Source organism: Mus caroli, chromosome 12, assembly GCF_900094665.2.
Source record: "Mus caroli chromosome 12, CAROLI_EIJ_v1.1, whole genome shotgun sequence".
In the NCBI taxonomy this organism is placed as follows: Eukaryota; Metazoa; Chordata; class Mammalia; order Rodentia; family Muridae; genus Mus; species Mus caroli.
In genome coordinates this window covers 78,499,128-78,517,740 of record NC_034581.1, presented here as the reverse complement: position 1 = coordinate 78,517,740, position 18,613 = coordinate 78,499,128, and the positions used below count along the sequence as shown (strand labels likewise).

Below are 18,613 nucleotides of genomic sequence, written 5' to 3'. Positions count from 1 at the left end.
GACAAGCTCATGGTGAATCCCCCACTCCCACCTCAGCCCCACTCTCTCTCCTCTCCTACCCAGCAAACAGACTGATCAGCTTCTCACTGACCAATCAGAAGATGATGGAGAACATGGTTTTACAAAATATGGAGTCAGGAAATACTTCATAATAATGACAATAACAAAATCTGGACTGCACCTGGATCTCTAGGACAGACAGCAGCATCTGAATATGCAGGGCACAAAACTGTTTTATTGTTGTTGTTGTTTTGGTTTGTTTGTTTGGTTGGTTGGTTTTTCAAGACAGGGTTTCTCTGTGTAGCCCTGGCTGTCCTGGAACTCACTCTGTAGACCAGGCTGGCCTTGAACTCAGAAATCTGCCTGCCTCTGCCTCCCAAATGCTGGGATTAGAGACGTGTGCCACCACTGCCTGGCCACAAAACCATTTCTTAACAGAAGAGACTCTGATCTGAGGACTTTAATTACAAAGACACCAAGACAAAGGAAACACCTGAAATAGTGGAGCCAGCAGAATGGAAATAAGAGCACCGTGAGAGACACAGGCCTAGTAATAGTTAACACCGCCCTCCAACCCCAAATACTCAACAAGGGCACTAAGGTATGGGGTGCAGAGTGATTAGGATAGAGACTATGGTTAGGATATGAGATGTTCCCTTGTTAAAGGTTGGTTACAAATGCAACCGTGTGCAGAGGCAGAACTTTGGGGAACTGACTGAGTCACGATCAACAGATCAATTGCTTGTGGCATTAGTGGGAGATGGTAAGAAATAGGAAGTGGGGACAAGGGGGAAGCAGCAGGCCAATGTGGGTATAGCCTGAGAAGACATGTCTTGTGTGTGACCCCTTCCTCTCTCTTTTGGGAAGCACAGCTGATTTTCCTGACACGCCATGCTGCCATGGTGTCCACCTTGTCTCAGGCCCAAAGCAACAGTCGAGCCGAGCTTGACTGAAACTCTGGAGCCATGAGCTGAAGCGAAGCCTTCCCTACGGGTTCTCCTGAGCATCCACCACGGATGGAGTACGGAGTCTGTCTGCCTAGCATGAAGATCCTGCTGAGACGCCACAAGGCACAGCGCAGTTTCCCAACTATGACCACTGAGAGTCTTTATTGAGGGGCTTTTTGTTTTGTTTTTAGTTCTGGAGATTGAACCCAGGGCCTTCTATATGTCAGGCAAGCATTCTACACTGAAGTTCATTGGCAGCCTCCCCCCAATTTTGAGACAGGATGACCCAGAATGCGTTATGTAGCCTTGGCTGGTCTTGAACTCTCAGGGATCATTCTCCCTGAGCCTCCCACATACTGAGGCTGTAGAGGTTGTAGGCACGAGCCACTATGCCTAGCTTCAGTTGTTCCTCTTTAAACAAAGGTTTATTCTTGAGACATGGTCCTTCGAGGTGCTCATGCTGGCCTCAAACTCAAACGCCTTCCTCAGTCTCCCAAGTAGCTCAGTTATGTATGCACACTACCATACCCAGCTTTAGACTTCATTTTATATGCACCATATAAAATTCCATAATTTACATATCTTTACATTAACTGCATTAGTAGGCAAATGTTAAAACCCAAGGTAAATTATAAATACTCTAAAGTAAAGATTGTAACGTGGAGTTCTGGGAGGTCCTAGAGAGGCTGTGGCACTTGATGGGACACTGACCCTGACCTTAATTTTTCACGGATTTTTCCTGTGAGATGACAAGGCTGTACTCAGTGAGGAGCACTGGATAAGCAAACATACAAAAGTCATAAAGAATGTATGGCTAGGAGTGGCAGCACACACTTTTAATCCCAGAAAGGAGAGGCAGGTGGGTCTCTATGAGTTTGAGGCTAACTAGGTCTACATAGTGAGTTCCAGGACAGCCAGGGCTACACAGCGAGACCATGTTCCAAACAAAAACAAATGAATCAAAGAAAACCAACAACCAAGTCATCAAAGAAATGGTCCAGTCCCGTTTGAGAGCGACCAGGCAGCGCTGGTCCAGCCCCGTCTGAGGACGAGGCAGTGTGAGCTTTTAGCTGATTCAGATAGGAACGTTAGACACTGATGAAAGGTCTCTGCTGTGGAGAATGGTGCCTTCAGAATGAGAACTCTGGCATCTGTGTGACAGCTAACTGAAGGACAGAAAGAGACGGGATCACTTATGTGTCACCACTGTCACCAGGCCAGGCTTCTCAAACAACACAAGTCATGGTCCTCTGATAGGCCGTGACATCAGCTGAGTGTGTTGTAGGCTGGGTGGACAGTGCAGAGCTAGCATGAAGGCCTGAGTCTCATTCCCAAACCCATGAAAACGCTGGTGTTGTGCACTTGCAATCCAAGACCTAGTGAGGCGAAGACGGCCAGATCCCTGAGCTGGCTGGCTAGCCTGGTCTACTTGGCCAGAAAAGAAAGTCTTCTTTTGTTTGGTTTGGTTTGGTTTGGTTTGGTTTTGGTTTCCCAAGATAGGGTTTTTCTGTGTAGCTCTAACTGTCCTGGAACTCACTGTGTAGACCAGGTTGTCACTGAACTCAGAGATGCACCTGCCTCAGCCTCCTAAATGCTAGGATTAAGTGTGCACCACCATAGCCCAGTTATAAGAAAGCCTTTTTTACACAGGAAGGTAGTGAAGAACTACACCTAACGTTAGCCTCTGACTTAAACATAAACAATATGCACACATGTGTTCTTACATATACCCAAGACATGCAAAACACCCAAAACATGCAAATCTAGTACGTTATGACAGAGATAAAAAAGATCACATTTTAAATGCACACTAGGACCTATGCTACAAGGCCATAAGTTGTTCTCCAAACTATCCCAGTTTGTGCATTTGATTTGTACATTTATAGGAAACATAATAAATTCCAATATATTGTTTTCTGTGACTACAGGGATGCTAATAAGGTGCTACATTGAAGATTCAGCTCCTGGAAATGGAGAGCAGCAATTATCTGCATGGTACTTCACAGAGGAGAATAAACACAACTCAGGAGTAAACTTGGAGTGGGGCTTGGCTGGGTGAGAAGAGAGCCATAAACCAAATGCCAGTCCCTGGAGCCTGTACTGCTGCTCTGTGGGGCAGAAAAGTCCTTTGTAGATGTCTAATGACCTTGCCATAGAGCCACAGGAGAGGCACAGGCCAGCAGAGCTCTCTGAGTTCAAGGACAGCCTGGTCTACATAAAGATTCTGTCTTGAAAAAAATTAAAAAAACAAAAAAGAAGGAGGAGAGAGAGGAGAGAGGAGAGAGAGAGGGGAGAGAGAGAGAGAGAGAGAGAGAGAGAGAGAGAGAGAGAGATCTTGAGCTGGGGTCATGCTTACTACAAGGGTAAGCTGAAAGTACACGCATGTCCCTGGGAGGGAGGCAGGACTTTAGCACAGACAGAGCAGAAGGCACTTGAACCGCAAAAGCAGAAATTGGTATGATGCCTTCAGAAGCCAAAGAATGTGGCAGCCACCAGAAAACAGAACAAGCAAGAAAAAGACTCTTCCCAAAAACCTCAGAGGGAGGCTCAGTTCTTGGCTCGGTGAAACTAATTTCCTATTTGCAACTTCTAAAACTGTGAGAGAACAAATGTGTTGCTTAAGTCACTAGGTGCAGAGCCACTGGGAACTAACTGAGGAAGTAAGCAGCAGAGGCCACTGGGAGGGGGTGGCACCATTCACAAGGGTAAGGGGAACAGAACATGGGAGTGAGGACTTAACACAAAGGTTCACAGCACACACAACAAATCTGAACAAAAGAAAAAAACATACACAGTGAGAAAGCCGGTGGTCTCAGTCATCTCAACTCTAAATATATAAAAGCTTTCACCAGCTGGGCGTGGTGGCACACGTCTCTAATCCCAGCACTTGGGAGGCAGAGGCAGGCAGATTTCTGAGTTCAAGGCCAGCCTGGTCTACAAAGTGAGTTCCAGGACAGCCAGGGCTACAGAGAAACCCTGTCTTAAAAACCAAAAAAAAAAAAAAGCTTTCACCAGACTTTAAAATATTCAGGTCTCACAGTGCCACCCTTTCCTTCTTTTGGAAACTTAAGACATGGTTTACATACAGATTCCATCATCTGACATTTACTGTGGTCACAACAGGTGCCAGCCCCTGGTGTGACACAGTGTCCCCGGAATGTCTGCCCCATGACTAGAAGCCCAAGAGTCATCTGGACTGTGGGTCACTTACTTAGGCCATTCAGGTTGGCAATTTTTTCAATGCAGTTTGTAGACAGGGAAAGCTTCCTTTAAAAAAACAAAGAAAATTTTTAATTAATAAGAAAAACTTAAGTGGAATGTCAGAAGTTATTTATTAATAGTAATGCCCAAGGAAGATTTTAAATTCATGTTTCTTTTTATATTGAATCCTTTTTCCCCTTCAGTCATAGAATTTAATCCTTCATTTTGAAATCTTTTCCCTCATTGATTATAAGAGTTAATACACACTCATTATAGAGAATTAAAAACAAACCATTAAAGGGCAATTTGTGTTATCTATTAAATGTTTAGTACATGTATTCTTTGATCAAATATTTCATTTTTTGAGATATTATTTTTACTGCATTTTATAAATGAAATTGCGGTGCAAAGCTGTTAAACAATTTTCCCAATATTACACAGTTACAAAATGGCAGGGCCAAAATTGAAACCCTAGAACATATATCTTACCCTCATGATTTGACTTGAGGAGGAATTATTCATTTTTAATCTGCTTGAAAAAGCAAAGGCAGTTACTATATAAGTACCTGGTAAGTAAAGGGTTAAAGCCGCATGTTTTCTAGCTACTCACCCACTCTTGACCACTACCAGTGGAAAGAGGAAGGTCTTTAAATCTAATGCTATGGCTGGGAAGAAATTCTCTAATTCCTCTGGAGGCAGCCTGTCCAAAAGATGTCCGTAAAAGCCCGAGCAGGCCGACCCGGCTCTGCCTGTGTCCTGTGAACATGCTTTGCTGCATTGCACAAACCAACCCCAGACCCGCTGCCTTTCAGATGGCTTTATGATAAAAACAGGTTTTCATTACTTGGAATTCATAGTGGCAGCAAAATGTTTTACCCTGTGCTATGGCATGCTTTCACCACAAGGAACAAGTGGTGCTCAGCAGCTAAATATGTTTGCTTTTCCTTTTAAGCCAAAGCTATCAGTCTAGCAGGTTTGTGTCCAGGAACGGTCCAGTTCGCTTACTGTAAATAAGACGTTAAGGTTGGGTTAGGAGACATTATGCTTCTGTGAAGCTGGGACTGGGCTTCTCTCCCCCAGGAAGGGCAAGTGAAGGGACCCTGATTAGATTAACACAGGCTGAAGGACAGGAAGAACCCCAGGGACTCTAGAGTATTCTACAGCCTGGCCAGAGACAAGGAAGCATGGGGTATAATGTCTCAAAGTACTGTTTCAAGTTAGCTATAAAACCCTGCTGAGCCGGGCGTGGTGGCGCACGCCTTTAATCCCAGCACTCGGGAGGCAGAGGCAGGCGGATTTCTGAGTTCGAGGCCAGCCTGGTCTACAAAGNGAGTTCCAGGACAGCCAGGGCTACACAGAGAAACCCTGTCTCGAAAAACCAAAAAAAAAAAAAAAAAAAACCCTGCTGAAAACCATATGGAATGCTTAGAAAGAAAATGAAAGGAATTAATATCAACCTGACATTAAAAGACCTAGAAAGTAAAAATATAAAATAAGTATAATTTGGTCCCAATTAGAATTTTTTGTTTCTTTTTATGCGACAGGACCTCATGTGACCCTGTGCTAAGATCCTTTGGCATCAGCCTCCCTCCAGGGCCTGAGATTATAGGCATGTGCCACCATACCCAGGCTAATTACAATTATTCTCAAAATGCTAATACTAGGTCCACAGTGTATTATAACTTAGGTGAATGTTAATTCCCTTTTTTCATACTTACTGTATTTTCCATTTTGAACTGTACTTTAAAGTTTTGTTTTGTTTTTAAGGGGTGATCTCTTGGGCAACTAGTAAATAAACATGATTTTTACTTTGGTGGGTAACTTTACAAGAGAAAGACATGGACTGTGAAGTTTGTTTTACTATTGTACTGCTGTACTGTGGGTGGAACTCAAGGCCTTGCAAATGCTAGACAAGTCCTCTTCTACTGAGTCTGACCTCCAGCCTACCTTTTACCATGTGTGTAGGATGTGCATGTGTGCACACACAGGTGGAGGCCTGCTGTTGATGAATCCCCATCCATCACTCTTCCACCTTGTTCACTGAGTCAGGCTCTCTCAATCAGACTCAGAGCACACTGATACAGCAAGCTTGCTCTAGGAATCCCTTGTTTCTGCCCTTTGAGTTTGGAATCACCAAACACTGACATGAGTTCTGGAGATGTGAACTCCAGTTCTCAGGGTTTGGCAAGTGCTTGGACCAATGACCATCTCTCCAGTTTCCTTCCCAGGCTGTTTTATTTTTATTTTATTCTGAGATTTTTATTTTATTCTGAGGCACAGTCTTGATAAGTTGCCTAGGTTAACTTTGAACTACTATCCCTCTGCTTAGGAAGTAGGCTGCATAACAAAGTAATAATTTATTGTGTTATTTAGCTTCTCCCAAAAGGCTAGGAAACTTCTATTTACGAATATTTTATAAAAGCTGCACAAAAAAATGTTGTATTGTTCAGTATCACTCTATCAAATAATTTCATAAACCAATAAGTTTTCACATTTGGCTTTGTCAAGTGAGAAATTATAATAAACAACAACAAAGACCACAGAAAGCAAATATTTTTACAGTTTGTATATGAAAAGGAAAGAAAACGTTACAACAATAAGAGGGTGAAGAACAGCAACTTACTCGCAGTTACCAAGTGTGGATAGAGATGCGTCCATCTTCTCTATGGGGGGAATCTGGGCATACAGCTTTATTTCTTTGGCATCAGATGGCTTCTGACCAGTCTTTTCTTCCTATGGAAAAAAATAAATTTGGCACAAAATGATCCTTAGTTGTAATGTGAAACAAAAGAAGTCAGAATCTCATAAGGCCTTCCAAAATGTTTGTTTCAAAATAATTACTATACTTTAATAACTTAGATGATAATCCCCATTTACTTATTGGCATTTGTACTTAGTTGTCTTATAGCCAAGCCTCTATGTACCTGGGCCACATAACTGTTAAGCCCTACAAATGGATATAAGCAGAAAAGAATTCTATTTGTAATATTTAAGTCCTTTAAGAGCCTATTAAACAATGACTGGGTGGAGGTGGTGCATGCCTCTAACACCAGCGCTCAGGAGGCAGAGGCAGGTGGATCTCCTATCTCCATATCCTCCTTCCCTCAAGCCCTAGAGCTGGGCCCAGCATCTCACATGCTTCTGGGGTCTGAACTCACGTCTTGGTGCCTTTGCAGCAAGCACTTTCCCAGCTAAGTACTTCCCCAGCCTCTCGATGTCAACATTTTGCCACATTTCTAGGTTAGGATAAAGGAACCTAACGCTTAGTAGATCTTCAGTAAGGGCTGGGTTATTTGTGCCAACATGACGGGCCTAGAGGACTTGTTTATTTTGGATGAAATGCCAAAGGCCTAGAGGACAAATATTTCACATTTCACTCATGCGTGGAGGTTAAAAAAGTTGATCTTATCTCATAAAGAGTAGACTAATAGTTACCAGAGGCTGGGAAAAATGGGGAGAAAAGACAAAATTAGCCAGATAGGAGGAGCAAGCTGGAGTGTTCTCTGCACAGTAGAGCGATTATGATAAATTTTTACAATTCAGATAAGATTGAATGCAATCGGGGGCTGCTGAGATGGCTCAGTGGGTAAGAGTATTAACTGCCCTTCAGAAGGTCCTGAGTTCAAATCCCTAGTAACCACATGGTAGCTCACAACCACCTGTAATGAAACCTGATGCCCTCTTCTGGGGTGTCTGAAGGCACACCTTTAATCCCAGCACTTGGGAGGCAGAGGCAGGCAAATTTCTGAGTTTGAGGCCAGCCTGGTCTATGGAGTGAGTTCCAGGACAGCCAGGGCTACACAGAGAAAGAGAAACCCTGTCTCAAAAAAAAACCAATAAAATAAAATAAAAAAGACTTTTAAATGGGGCTGGAGAGATGGCTCAGTGGTTAAGAGCACTGACAGCTCTTCAGAAGGTCCTGAGTTCAAATCCCAGCAACCACAGAGTGGCTCACAACCACCCGTAATGAGATCTGACGCCCTCTTCTGGTGTGTCTGAAACAGCTACAGTGTACTTACATATAATAATAAATAGATCTTTAAAAAAAACTTTCGAAAAAACAAAAAAAAAAGACTTTCAAATCTTAAAAAAGAGAATATTTGGTTAATCAATGAAAAACCATGCTTAATGCCTACAAAGATCTTAACCTTAAAGACTACTGGATAGAATCTATGAACTGAAACTATATTTAGCCAAAACAAAGCAAAACCAAACATTAGCTGTTATGAATAGGTAAGATTAAGTCCTAAAATACAATTTAAGAAAACTAAATCTGAGTTTAGCCCACACTGCTCCTTTAACAAATTTTATGAACTATTTAGCAGAGAAATGTACATGTGTATGTATGTATGTGTGTGAGTGTCTGTGTGAGCATGTGTGAGTGTGCTTGCACAAGTGCACCTATAAAAGCCAGAGACTGATATTGGGTGTTTTCCTCAATCACTGTCTTACTTACTTACTTATATATTTAGTTTTGGCTTTTGGAGCCAGGGTCTTTTGTATCCCAGGCTGACTATGAACACATCACAGTCAAGTGTGACCTTGAACTTAGGTTCATACCACTTCCATGTCCTGAGCGCTAAGATTATGGGCATGTACCACCCTGCACCAATGTATGTGGTGCTGGGGATCAAACCCAGGGCTTTGTGCACACCAAGAGAGCATCTAGTCTCCCAGTTGGGGTTCATCCCTAACACTGTCCTGCAGTTTTGAGGCAGTGTCTCCCACTAAACCTGGTGCTCACAGAAGCAGCTCCTGGCTGGTGATCCTAGGAATCTTCCAGTCTCTGCCTCTCTGCACTGGGATTTACAGGGGCTACTGCACCTGGTGTTGTATATGGGTGCTGGATGTGAACTCAGGTCCTGGACTTATGCAACAAACACTTTCACTACTGAGCCACCTGCCCAGACCCAAGGAATGAATCCTTAAATGCAGTTAGAATAAACACAAAAATGTATAGGCACTAAAATTAGAATTCAAACATCTCATTATCCTGTTCACTTTTGTCTATTTCCCAGATACCTAGGCTGCTGACAGATTTTTGTCCAAAGTCTAGCTACAGAGATGCATGGCTCAGTGGTTAAGACAGTAAATCAGAGTCATGAACTATTTAGCAGAGAATGGCATGCAGTGCACTTGCTTAGTGTGAGTAATCCCTGGGTTCATCCATCCCAGCACCACTACACACACACACACACACACACACACACACACACACACTCCCCAAAGAGATCATTTGTCCAATTTTCCCCAGTGGTAATGTTCAGCAGAACTATAAAATACCACAGCCAGGATATTGTTACTGATAATCCAGCACTTACTCAGATTTTCCACAATCTGCCTGGTATCGTTTGTGTTTATACGTGTGAATATTTATACTGTATGTTAACTCATATACAATTTCATTACTTGTGTAGGCTCAGGAATCTACTACCACAGTCCCCAAACCAAAAAAATCTCTTGTGCTGAATGGTCAGATGTAAACAACAGTTCACATTTCCCTCGTATAGTTTCTAGAAGAAGGAAGAGTCGTCTACTCACCCATCTGGACAGGGCTTCTTTGATCGTTGTTGCTTTTGCCTTAAGGGGGGGGAGGGGAGAAGCACAGGCAGCGTTCAGTGCTGAGATTTGTTGATTCAGCCTTAATGCAATAATTACTGGCCTTGGCTTCTACCATTAAAGCATTCAATTCTTTCTTTGAAATTGTAAGATATAAGCACAATTAATCTCCTGAGAACCCAGTGATTTCCTTAAATACTTCTTAGGGAAAATGTGGAAATTATTGTGTCATATCCAAATATTTTATTCCAACTTGGTTTATAAATAAATAGCTTTCAGTATTTGATATTAAAATAGATATTTTCCACTGAGTCTATACATTTTTATATATCTTAACATCAAAACGCACATTCTAATTATGAACAATTTACAGTCACTGAGGCAAGATAGCTGTGGTAAAATTTTAGAAAAATATTAACAATTTTATTATAATATATATTTCTTCTTCATGTCTGCAAAGGGTAACCTGATCCAAAAAACCGGCTCTAGGGCTTTGCACATGGAAAAGAAGCATTATATTTTACAAATAAAAATATATGTAAAAGAATATTTAGCAGAGAGAAATATATTTAAAAAGAATTCTTAATAAAGAACTCTATTAATAAGTACAAGGAGGCTAAAGAGGGCTCTCAGTTATTAAGAGCACTTATTGCTCTTCCAGAGGACCCTAGTTCAGCTCCTAGCATCCATGCAGAGCAGCTCAACCATCTGTAACTTCAATTCCTGGGGATCTGGACCTCTGACCACTCATACACACACACACACACACACACACACGCACACGCGCACACACACACACACACACACACACAGAGACACGATTAAACACAATAAAAAGGAATCTTAAAAATCAAGTACAAAATAAATATTCTAAATAACAGAAAAGTATCTGGTATAATTTAATTCTAATTTATTTTTCTTAGTAGAACATAAAATGTTTCATCTAATAATGAATAGCATCTTTGTTTCAATTTAGGATATTAAAAACTTTGAAAGCATATAACAGAAGATGTCCTTAATAAATTAAGAGGCCTGGCAGTGGTGGCACATGCCTTTAATCCCAGCACCTGAGAGGCAGAGGCAAGTGGATCTCTGAGTTCGAGGCCAGCCTGGTCTACAGAGTGAGTTCCAGGACAGCCAGGGCTACTCAGAGAAACCCTGTCTTGAAAAACCAAAATAAATAAATAAATAAATAAACAAACAAATAAATAAATAAAAATAAATTAATTAAGAGGATTCATTAACAACAGCTAAAAGAAAAAAAGTAAGATATTACTATATATAGAAAGTAGAATTCTGTACTAATAACTCTTTTATCAAAAAGGGTCTTATGAATTCAAAAAGAAAAAAAGAAAATGCTGAGATATACTTCAATGGTCAGAATGCTTCCTTTCCATGCCCAAAGCCCAACACCAATCCCCGGGATCCAATGATGGGATAGAAAGGGGAAGCCAAAATTTGATAGGAAACTTCTATCATCATTGGTATTGCCAGAAAACATGGTATAAGACTGGATCCAAGCAGCCTTCAGGGAGCCACGACTTCTAGTGGTGACCGATCCCAGGGCTGACCATCAGCCACTCACAGAGGCCTCTTATGTCAACCTGCCCACCACTGCTCTGTGTAACACAGATTCTCCCCTGCGCTATGTGGACATTGCCATCCCATGCAACAACAAGGGAGCACACTCAGTGGGTCTGATGTGATGGATGCTGGCCAGGGAAGTACTCCGCATTCGAGGTACTATCTCCCATGAGCACCCCTGGGAGGTCATGCCTGATCTTTACTTCTACAGAGACCCAGAGGAGACTGAGAAGGAGGAGCAGGCTGCTGCTGAGAAGGCTGTGACCAAGGAGGAATTCCAGGGTGAACGGACCGCACCAGCTCCTGAGTTCACTGCTGCTCAGCCTGAGGTGGCCGACTGGTCTGAGGGTGTGCAGGTTCCCTCTGTGCCCATCCAGCAGTTCCCCACGGAAGACTGGAGTGTGCAGCTAGCCACTGAGGATTGATCAGCAGCTCCTACAGCGCAGGCCACTAAGTGGGTTGGAGCCACCACTGAGTGGTCCTGAGCTGTTGTGCAGACGCCTGAGCAAAGGGAAAAAAGATGGAAGGAAAATAAAGTTGCTAAAAGCTGAAAAAAAAAAAAAGGAGGTTAAAAATTCTTTAAAAAGTTATCAGTGCAAACTGAAAAAAAAAAAAAAAAAAAAAAAAAAAAGGAAGAAGTCAAGCCAGAAAAGATTAAAAATACTAAAAGGAGGTTTTTATATCTCCTGCAAGCTTGACTGAGCAAAAATGAAAAACATGTAAATTAAAAATAAAGAATATGCCAGGCAGTGGTGGGGCACGCCTTTAATCCTAGAATCCTAGCACTTGGGAGGCAGAAGCAGGCAGATTTCTGAGTTTGAGGCCAGCCTGGTCTACAGAGTGAGTTCCAGGACAGCCAGGGCTATACAGAGAAACCCTGTCTTGAAAAACCAAAAAATAAATAAATAAAGTAAAGAATATGAGATATATTAATAACTACATATTTCAGAGATTCTAGAAATAAAATATTTAGAAGCAAAATACAGCAATTGTTTTGAGACATAAACAACATATGTATTCCTGGAAAAAATAGCCCCAATTATTAAAAACTTTGAACAGACTGTAATATTTAAAGCATTCAAATGGAATCAGAGACTTAGTCTGTTCTCTTCCCACTAAGTTCCAAGCCTACGCAGTTTACAAGTGAATCCTAATAACTTTTCGAGAACAAATATTATTTGTTACACAAATTGTTTCAAAACCAGGAAATGTGGGGAAGCTGCACATTTGTGAGGAGACCGTAAACTGTCATAGCCACAGCACAGAGCCCTCTTGATTTTTCAATACAGATTTGATTCTATTAGATTCTAGAGACATCATCAGAATCTTCAAAGCCAATGACGATGTGTAGTGACCATTAATGACCATGATCAAATAGTTTATCTTGGCCAGATAGTGGTGGCACACGCCTTTACTCTCAGTACTCAGGAGGCAGAGGCAGGAAGGTCTTTGTGAGTTCGAGGCCAGCCTGGTAGACAGAGTGAGTTCCAGGACAGCCAGGGCTACACAGAGAAACTGTGCCTCAAAAAAGAAGAAAGAAGAACAGACAGAAGGAAGGAAGGAAGGAAAGAAAGAGAAAGAGAAAGAGAAAGAGAAAGAGAAAGAGAAAGAGAAAGAGAAAGAGAAAGAGAAAGAGAAAGAAAGAAAGGAAGGAAGGAAGTTTACCTCAACAATACAAGCAAAACAGACCAATCTCTAAGAGTCGATCATTAATTAATGGATGGAGGGAATCACATTTACTTCAGTAAGTGTAGGAAAACATACACATTCTACACTGCACAATAAAAGCTGTCAGGTGAGAGTTAAACTGAAACAAATACCATGCTTCAGGGAACCCAGTTAGTTCCACAACTGTGCACTGCATGTCTACTTTGTGACTAGCACTCTTCTATGTTTTTTTTTCCTCTGAGTTCTGAGATGACAGGTGTGCACAATCATGTCTGGCTTTCTATTTGACTTTGACATATCAATGAGCGAAACAGATTCCTGCCTTCCTAGAACTTAATTTAAAATCTATTCAAGGAAGTAGCTGTATATATGTGTGTGTATAAAATATGCACATGCATATGTATAAACCTTATCTATATCATACATACCATACATATACCATATTCATACATAAAGTAAGTAAATATAACATATACAAAGATAAGTAAATATAAACAAAATAAGTACTAAGTAAAGTAAATAATATGTTAGAAAGTTAAGGTAATTAATGGCATTGGGTCATATGCATGTATGTGGAGAGAACAATATGAACGACTGGGACCACATTACAATGATTTTCTTTAAGATCTCAAACACGTCAAGGATGTCCATTATCGCTGCTAGTTTAACACAAGGGTTCTTTGTCAATGTTGTAATAAAAGCAGTACAAACTGGAATGATCAAAAGGAGGAGATTAAACCATCACCGAGTGCAGATGATGCTCAATGTCTGTGAGTACAAATGGTTCAGTAAGTGGACCGCACACTGACAAAGCTAACAACAAAATCGGGACAAGGCAGTTTCTGCTTGAAACTGATATAAGACCATGACGGCATGTGGAATATACAAGAAGTTACTAAAATTCACAAACAAAAAAAATTTAAATTAGCAAAACTATGAATTAACAATTCATAGATAGCCAACCCCAGGCAACCAATTAGACTATCAAGTGTTTGTATTCACTGAAAATCAGAAAACTTAATAGTAAAACAATAGAATTTCATATATATATGCATATATATACATCTTCAGATTAGCAAAAGTTGGCCAGAATTTAGAGAAATGGAAACTCCTAGGCAATGGTGGAGGAGGTGGAAACTGTTCTACACATCCCAGAAAAGGAAAATGAAGTACACATAGACCTTTGACTAAACACTCCTTCCCAGTGAAATCCTTGCTTGGGCCCATAAAAAAGGACCACATAAAAGAACACTTTCGCAACATTGCAGGAACAGCGTTAGAAGCAATCTACCTATTTCTTTCTTTCTTTCTTTTTGTTTTTTTGTTTTGTTTTGTTTTTTGGTTTTTTTTTTTTTTTTTTTTTGAGACACGGTTTCTCTGTGTAGTCCTGGCTGTCCTGGAACTCACTCTGTAGACCAGGCTGGCCTCGAACTCAGAAATTCGCCTGCCTCTGCCTCCGGAGTGCTGGGATTAAAGGCGTGCGCCACCACGCCCAGTTGCAATCTACCTATTTCTTCCAATATAAATTGCTGTGAGATACTGGTTCCTCTTTCAGATAGGAGACAAAAATTCCTAAAGGAGCAAGAGGCCATCATGAGTGGGTCGAGCTGGCTAGGTAAGATCAGAGGTCATGCAAAGGATTTAATTCTCCTCGGCTCCAGATAATTTCTGGCTGGTGGAATCTGCAGGGGGCAAAAAAAGGTATCCTACCACTCCATTTCTTCAAATATAAAACCTCCATTAATTAAATAACACCCTTACTTCATACACCATCAAGAAAGAAGAGTTGCAGAGAGATGGCTCAGCGGTTAAGAGCACTGACTGCTCTTCTGAAGGTCCTGAGTTCAAACCCCAGCAACCACATGGTGGCTCAAAACCATTTGTAATGAGATCTGATGCCCTCTTCTTGTGTGTCTGAAGACAGCTACAGTGTACTTATATATAATAGTGAATGAATCTTTGGGCCTGAGCTGGTGGAGCTGGAGAGAGCAGAGGTCCTGAGTTCAATTCCCAACAACCACATGATGGCTCACAATCATCTGTACAGCTACAGTGCTCATATACATAAAAATAAATAAATAAATCTTAAAAAAAGAAAGAAAGGAAGGAAGGAAGAAACAAAGAAAGAAAGAAAGAAACAAACAAACAAACAAAGAAGGAAGAGTTGCCAAGCATGGTATCATATGCCTGTGATCTTAGGATGCAGTAGGTCGTGGGTCAAAACTTTTAGGCTGGCAAAGGATTCATAACAAATCCAATGCAAGCTTAAGCTACACAGAGAGACCCTGTCTTCAAAACAGAAAATGAAAGATGCCATCAATTATCTACGTCGGTCCCAGGGACCAAACTCAGGCCATCAGACTTGGCAGCCAAATGCCTTTATTTTCTTCTCTGAGCCATGTCTCCAGACTCAGAAACTGCAGTTTGAATGTAAAACACATTCATTTTTTTTTTTCTGGGAAACTATCATAAACAAGACTTTGGAAGCTACTTTAAAAAAAAAAATTCAGGGGCTGGAGAGATCTCAGCAGTTGAGACTATTCATGGCTATATTGCAGAGGACCGGAGTTCAATTCCCAGCACCTACCCTGACTGACTCACAACCAGCTGTAACTCCAGTTCCAGGAGGAGAGGGACTCCACAGGTGCCTGTACACATAGTGGAATAACAAGTCTAAAAATAAATGGCCAGGTATGGTGGCCCATACTTTAAAAAAATTCAAGTAGTACGTGGACCTGTATTTCTGAAGGAACCAGACTACCACTATGCAGTCAGTATGAGGGAACATGACTTCTTCATTATCCTAACACCGTAGGCTTAATTTCTGTGCGTTGATATAGCACTGGAAACACACACACACACACACACACACACACACACACGGGCACACACTCTCACAATTACTAATTACACTGTTTTGTTTCTGATTTTCTTTTCCTGTGCATTGTCGGCGATCCAATCTAGGGTCTCCTGCATGCTAGGAAAGTGCTTTACTAGTTTCAGTACTGAGTTACATGCCTATCCCCCTCCCAAACACACACCTTGAGCCAGTGTCTTATTCATCTCGGACTGAGAATGACCATGAACTTCGGGTCCTCCTGCCTCCACCTTCTGAGTCCTGGGATAAGAAGGTATGTACCACTCTGCTAGATACATACGTGGTGCTCGGGATTGAATCTATAGCTCCATGAATGCTAGGCAAACCACTCAACAAGTGACCCCCAATATTCAACATCTCCAGTCAGCAAGTCAACCTTATACTTTGCTAAATAATTCTGGCTGGGTTGGATCTGAAATCGTGTTCAAACTTATAGCTTGAAATATCAAGTATGTAAGCAAAAGGGGTACGTTTTCCATGGCGACAAGCGTCATTAGTTAAAACTGTTGCTTCATGAGAACCTTGTGAAGACTACGGGTAGACAACAAACCTAAACCACCAGCGTTTCTCAAAGTGTGGTGAGATGCTCCCCAATTTCAGAGTTACTTGGGGTGCATGGTTGAAACCACACATTCCGGAACCCCCTGTCGTATTATAAACAACAACAACAAAAAATCTGCATTCCAATGAAGATCATATTTAGTCATGTTGGAACTGGAGGGACACTGGCCTGATAAATCCATCAGAGAGAGAGTTTGAACAGCGTCTCCTAATAGCAGGACTCACTTTCTCTCCGAGGACAACCGGGCACAGCTAACTAGGCTGCCGCTGGAGATCTCTGTAACCAGCCCCGACCCCTCCATCCCACCAGAGGGGGAGGAGAGTTAAAATCACGGTTATACAAAGAGATCTCTTTATCACAGCGCCCATCCTATCACCTTTCCCCCTCCAATCCACTCTCCCGAGAATTCCCAGCTGTCTTGCCTTGTCTTCTGTCAGAGTCCCTCCAGCTTTAACCTAACTTCCTGTCAGCCTCTGGCCTCCCTCTCCACAGACCACCCCCCGCCCCCGCCCGGGCAGCTCCGGCCTTGGGCCTGCGGCTCTGGGAAGCCAGCAATGCCTTCCTCCTCCTACCCGCGGTGCCAGGACCCCACCACCCTCCGCACCCCACAGTAACCCCTTTTTCCACTCTCAATCTCCTTTCGGGTTTGGCTGCGAGGCCTGGAGGGTACTCACCATTCCGGCGGTTGCTACCGTCACTGCTCTGGTTGCTAGGGCCCGCCGACGTCAGTGCGCAGGCGCGCCTCTGGAGCTCTCCGTCTTGGCTGCACTGGCAGCGGTCCTTTCTCTCCGCCTTTTGGGTGGCGCGAGCGGAGCATTGTGGGACGGCTGGCGGCCCCCCCGGGTCCTCCAACCTCTCTCCGCTGAGCAGGTGCGGAGGTGTAGACGAGCCCTCAACTACCCACGCAAGTAGTTGATGTACTTTCCCAAAGCCAATATTGCCTTAAACTCGCAACTTTCAGACCTCCTGATAACATTTGCATTTCTGATATAAAAGAACTTTTTTTTTTAAGTCCTTCCCTGGAAAAATGACGAGAAAGGTAATTTAGGCAGACGGTCTTGCTCAGTATCCAGAATTAAACTATGAACTTCTCATTTCCTTATTCTAGATCCTCCAAGGAGAACTCAGGTGCCCGAAACACGCTTAAAGTATTATAAAGTGTTGATTATTTTGCAACCAAGATTTTTTTTCCTTCCCTAAGAAGTCAGATTAAAAAAAAATAAACAGTCGCTTTATTTTGTTTGTTTTTTCTAAGATGAGGTTTCCCTGTGTAGCCCTGGCTGTCCTGGAACTCTGAATGCCTCCCGAGTGCTGTGTGTGTGTGTGTGTGTGTGTGTGTGTGTGTGTGTGTGTGTGTTAGATGCATGTTTTAATAGAGTTGCTAGGGACATGAAGAATAGAGCTTCACAAATAAACTGCTTTGAGCAATTGATGGTATGTCTTGGAAGGCTGTTGGCGATATGAATTTAAGAACAGTTAAAACTTCTGCATCTTTGTGACCAAGCCAGAAGTTCTCAGCCTCATCCCGAGGAACAGTCAACATATGAAGTACATATGGACCCTCCCTCAGCACACACGTTTAAAGCTTTTATAGGAAAAAGAAAACACAAATGTCAACAAAAGAGAATTGGTTAGTAATACTAAGCACACAAATGTAATAATAGTTCTATTAAAAAATTGTAGAAATACATTTATTCACATGAAAAGTGTAAGAAAAAACGAGGCAGAGAAGTAAACAGACTTGATCTCAACAGGGTAAGACTGCTTTTTGGGATCCTAAAAGGACCCCAAGTTCTGCCTGGGATGAAGGTTGAGCTCAATTAAAGGACATGTGTAGAATATAGGTAGCCACCAGGAAGTTACAGATATTTTTTGCCATTATACTGGGAGCAGGGTGTGCTGTGTTTTCTATACCAGGACTTATTGTTTCTGCCAGTGAATCTGAAAGGTCAGGCTGGGGCTAAGACAGTCTTTATGGTCAAGGGCTATTTTCCAGTACAGCCTCATGACCTGAGGCTATTACCCAACCAAATGATATTGGTATTTTAAGTAAAAATTCAAGTTGCCAAGCAAAATAGTTGATGGGATCGTCTTTAAAATCTATATAGTACACACAAAAAGTGTGTAAACACATATTTAAAGAGGTATTATGAAGGCATGATGATTGTTAACCACGGAATTGTGTCTCCTCAAAATTCATATGCTGAACTCTTA

At 42.0% G+C, this 18,613-nt stretch overlaps 1 protein-coding gene and 1 pseudogene across 3 annotated transcripts in view; one reads left to right on the top strand and one right to left on the bottom strand.

The window, feature by feature from the left end:
* The window catches only part of Dnal1 (dynein axonemal light chain 1), a 28,175-nt gene extending 11,017 nt beyond the window's left edge, over positions 1 to 17,158 (bottom strand). Inside the window, exons 1-4 of one of the 3 annotated variants that reach the window (XM_021178986.2) lie at positions 17,074 to 17,158; positions 9,690 to 9,728; positions 6,772 to 6,881; positions 4,159 to 4,214 (exon numbers count right to left, since the gene is read on the bottom strand). In XM_021178986.2, coding sequence (XP_021034645.1) covers positions 4,159 to 4,214; positions 6,772 to 6,881; positions 9,690 to 9,728; positions 17,074 to 17,076 — 208 coding nt within the window. In that variant the 5' untranslated portion in view covers positions 17,077 to 17,158. Of the gene's footprint in view, positions 1 to 4,158; positions 4,215 to 6,771; positions 6,882 to 9,689; positions 9,729 to 11,588; positions 11,734 to 16,000; positions 16,424 to 17,073 lie in introns of those variants that run through there. The other 2 variants (XM_029484895.1, XM_029484894.1) reach the window with 2 other exon arrangements.
* LOC110307270 lies at positions 10,156 to 11,854 on the top strand (annotated as a pseudogene).
* Positions 17,159 to 18,613: the final 1,455 nt, after the last annotated feature.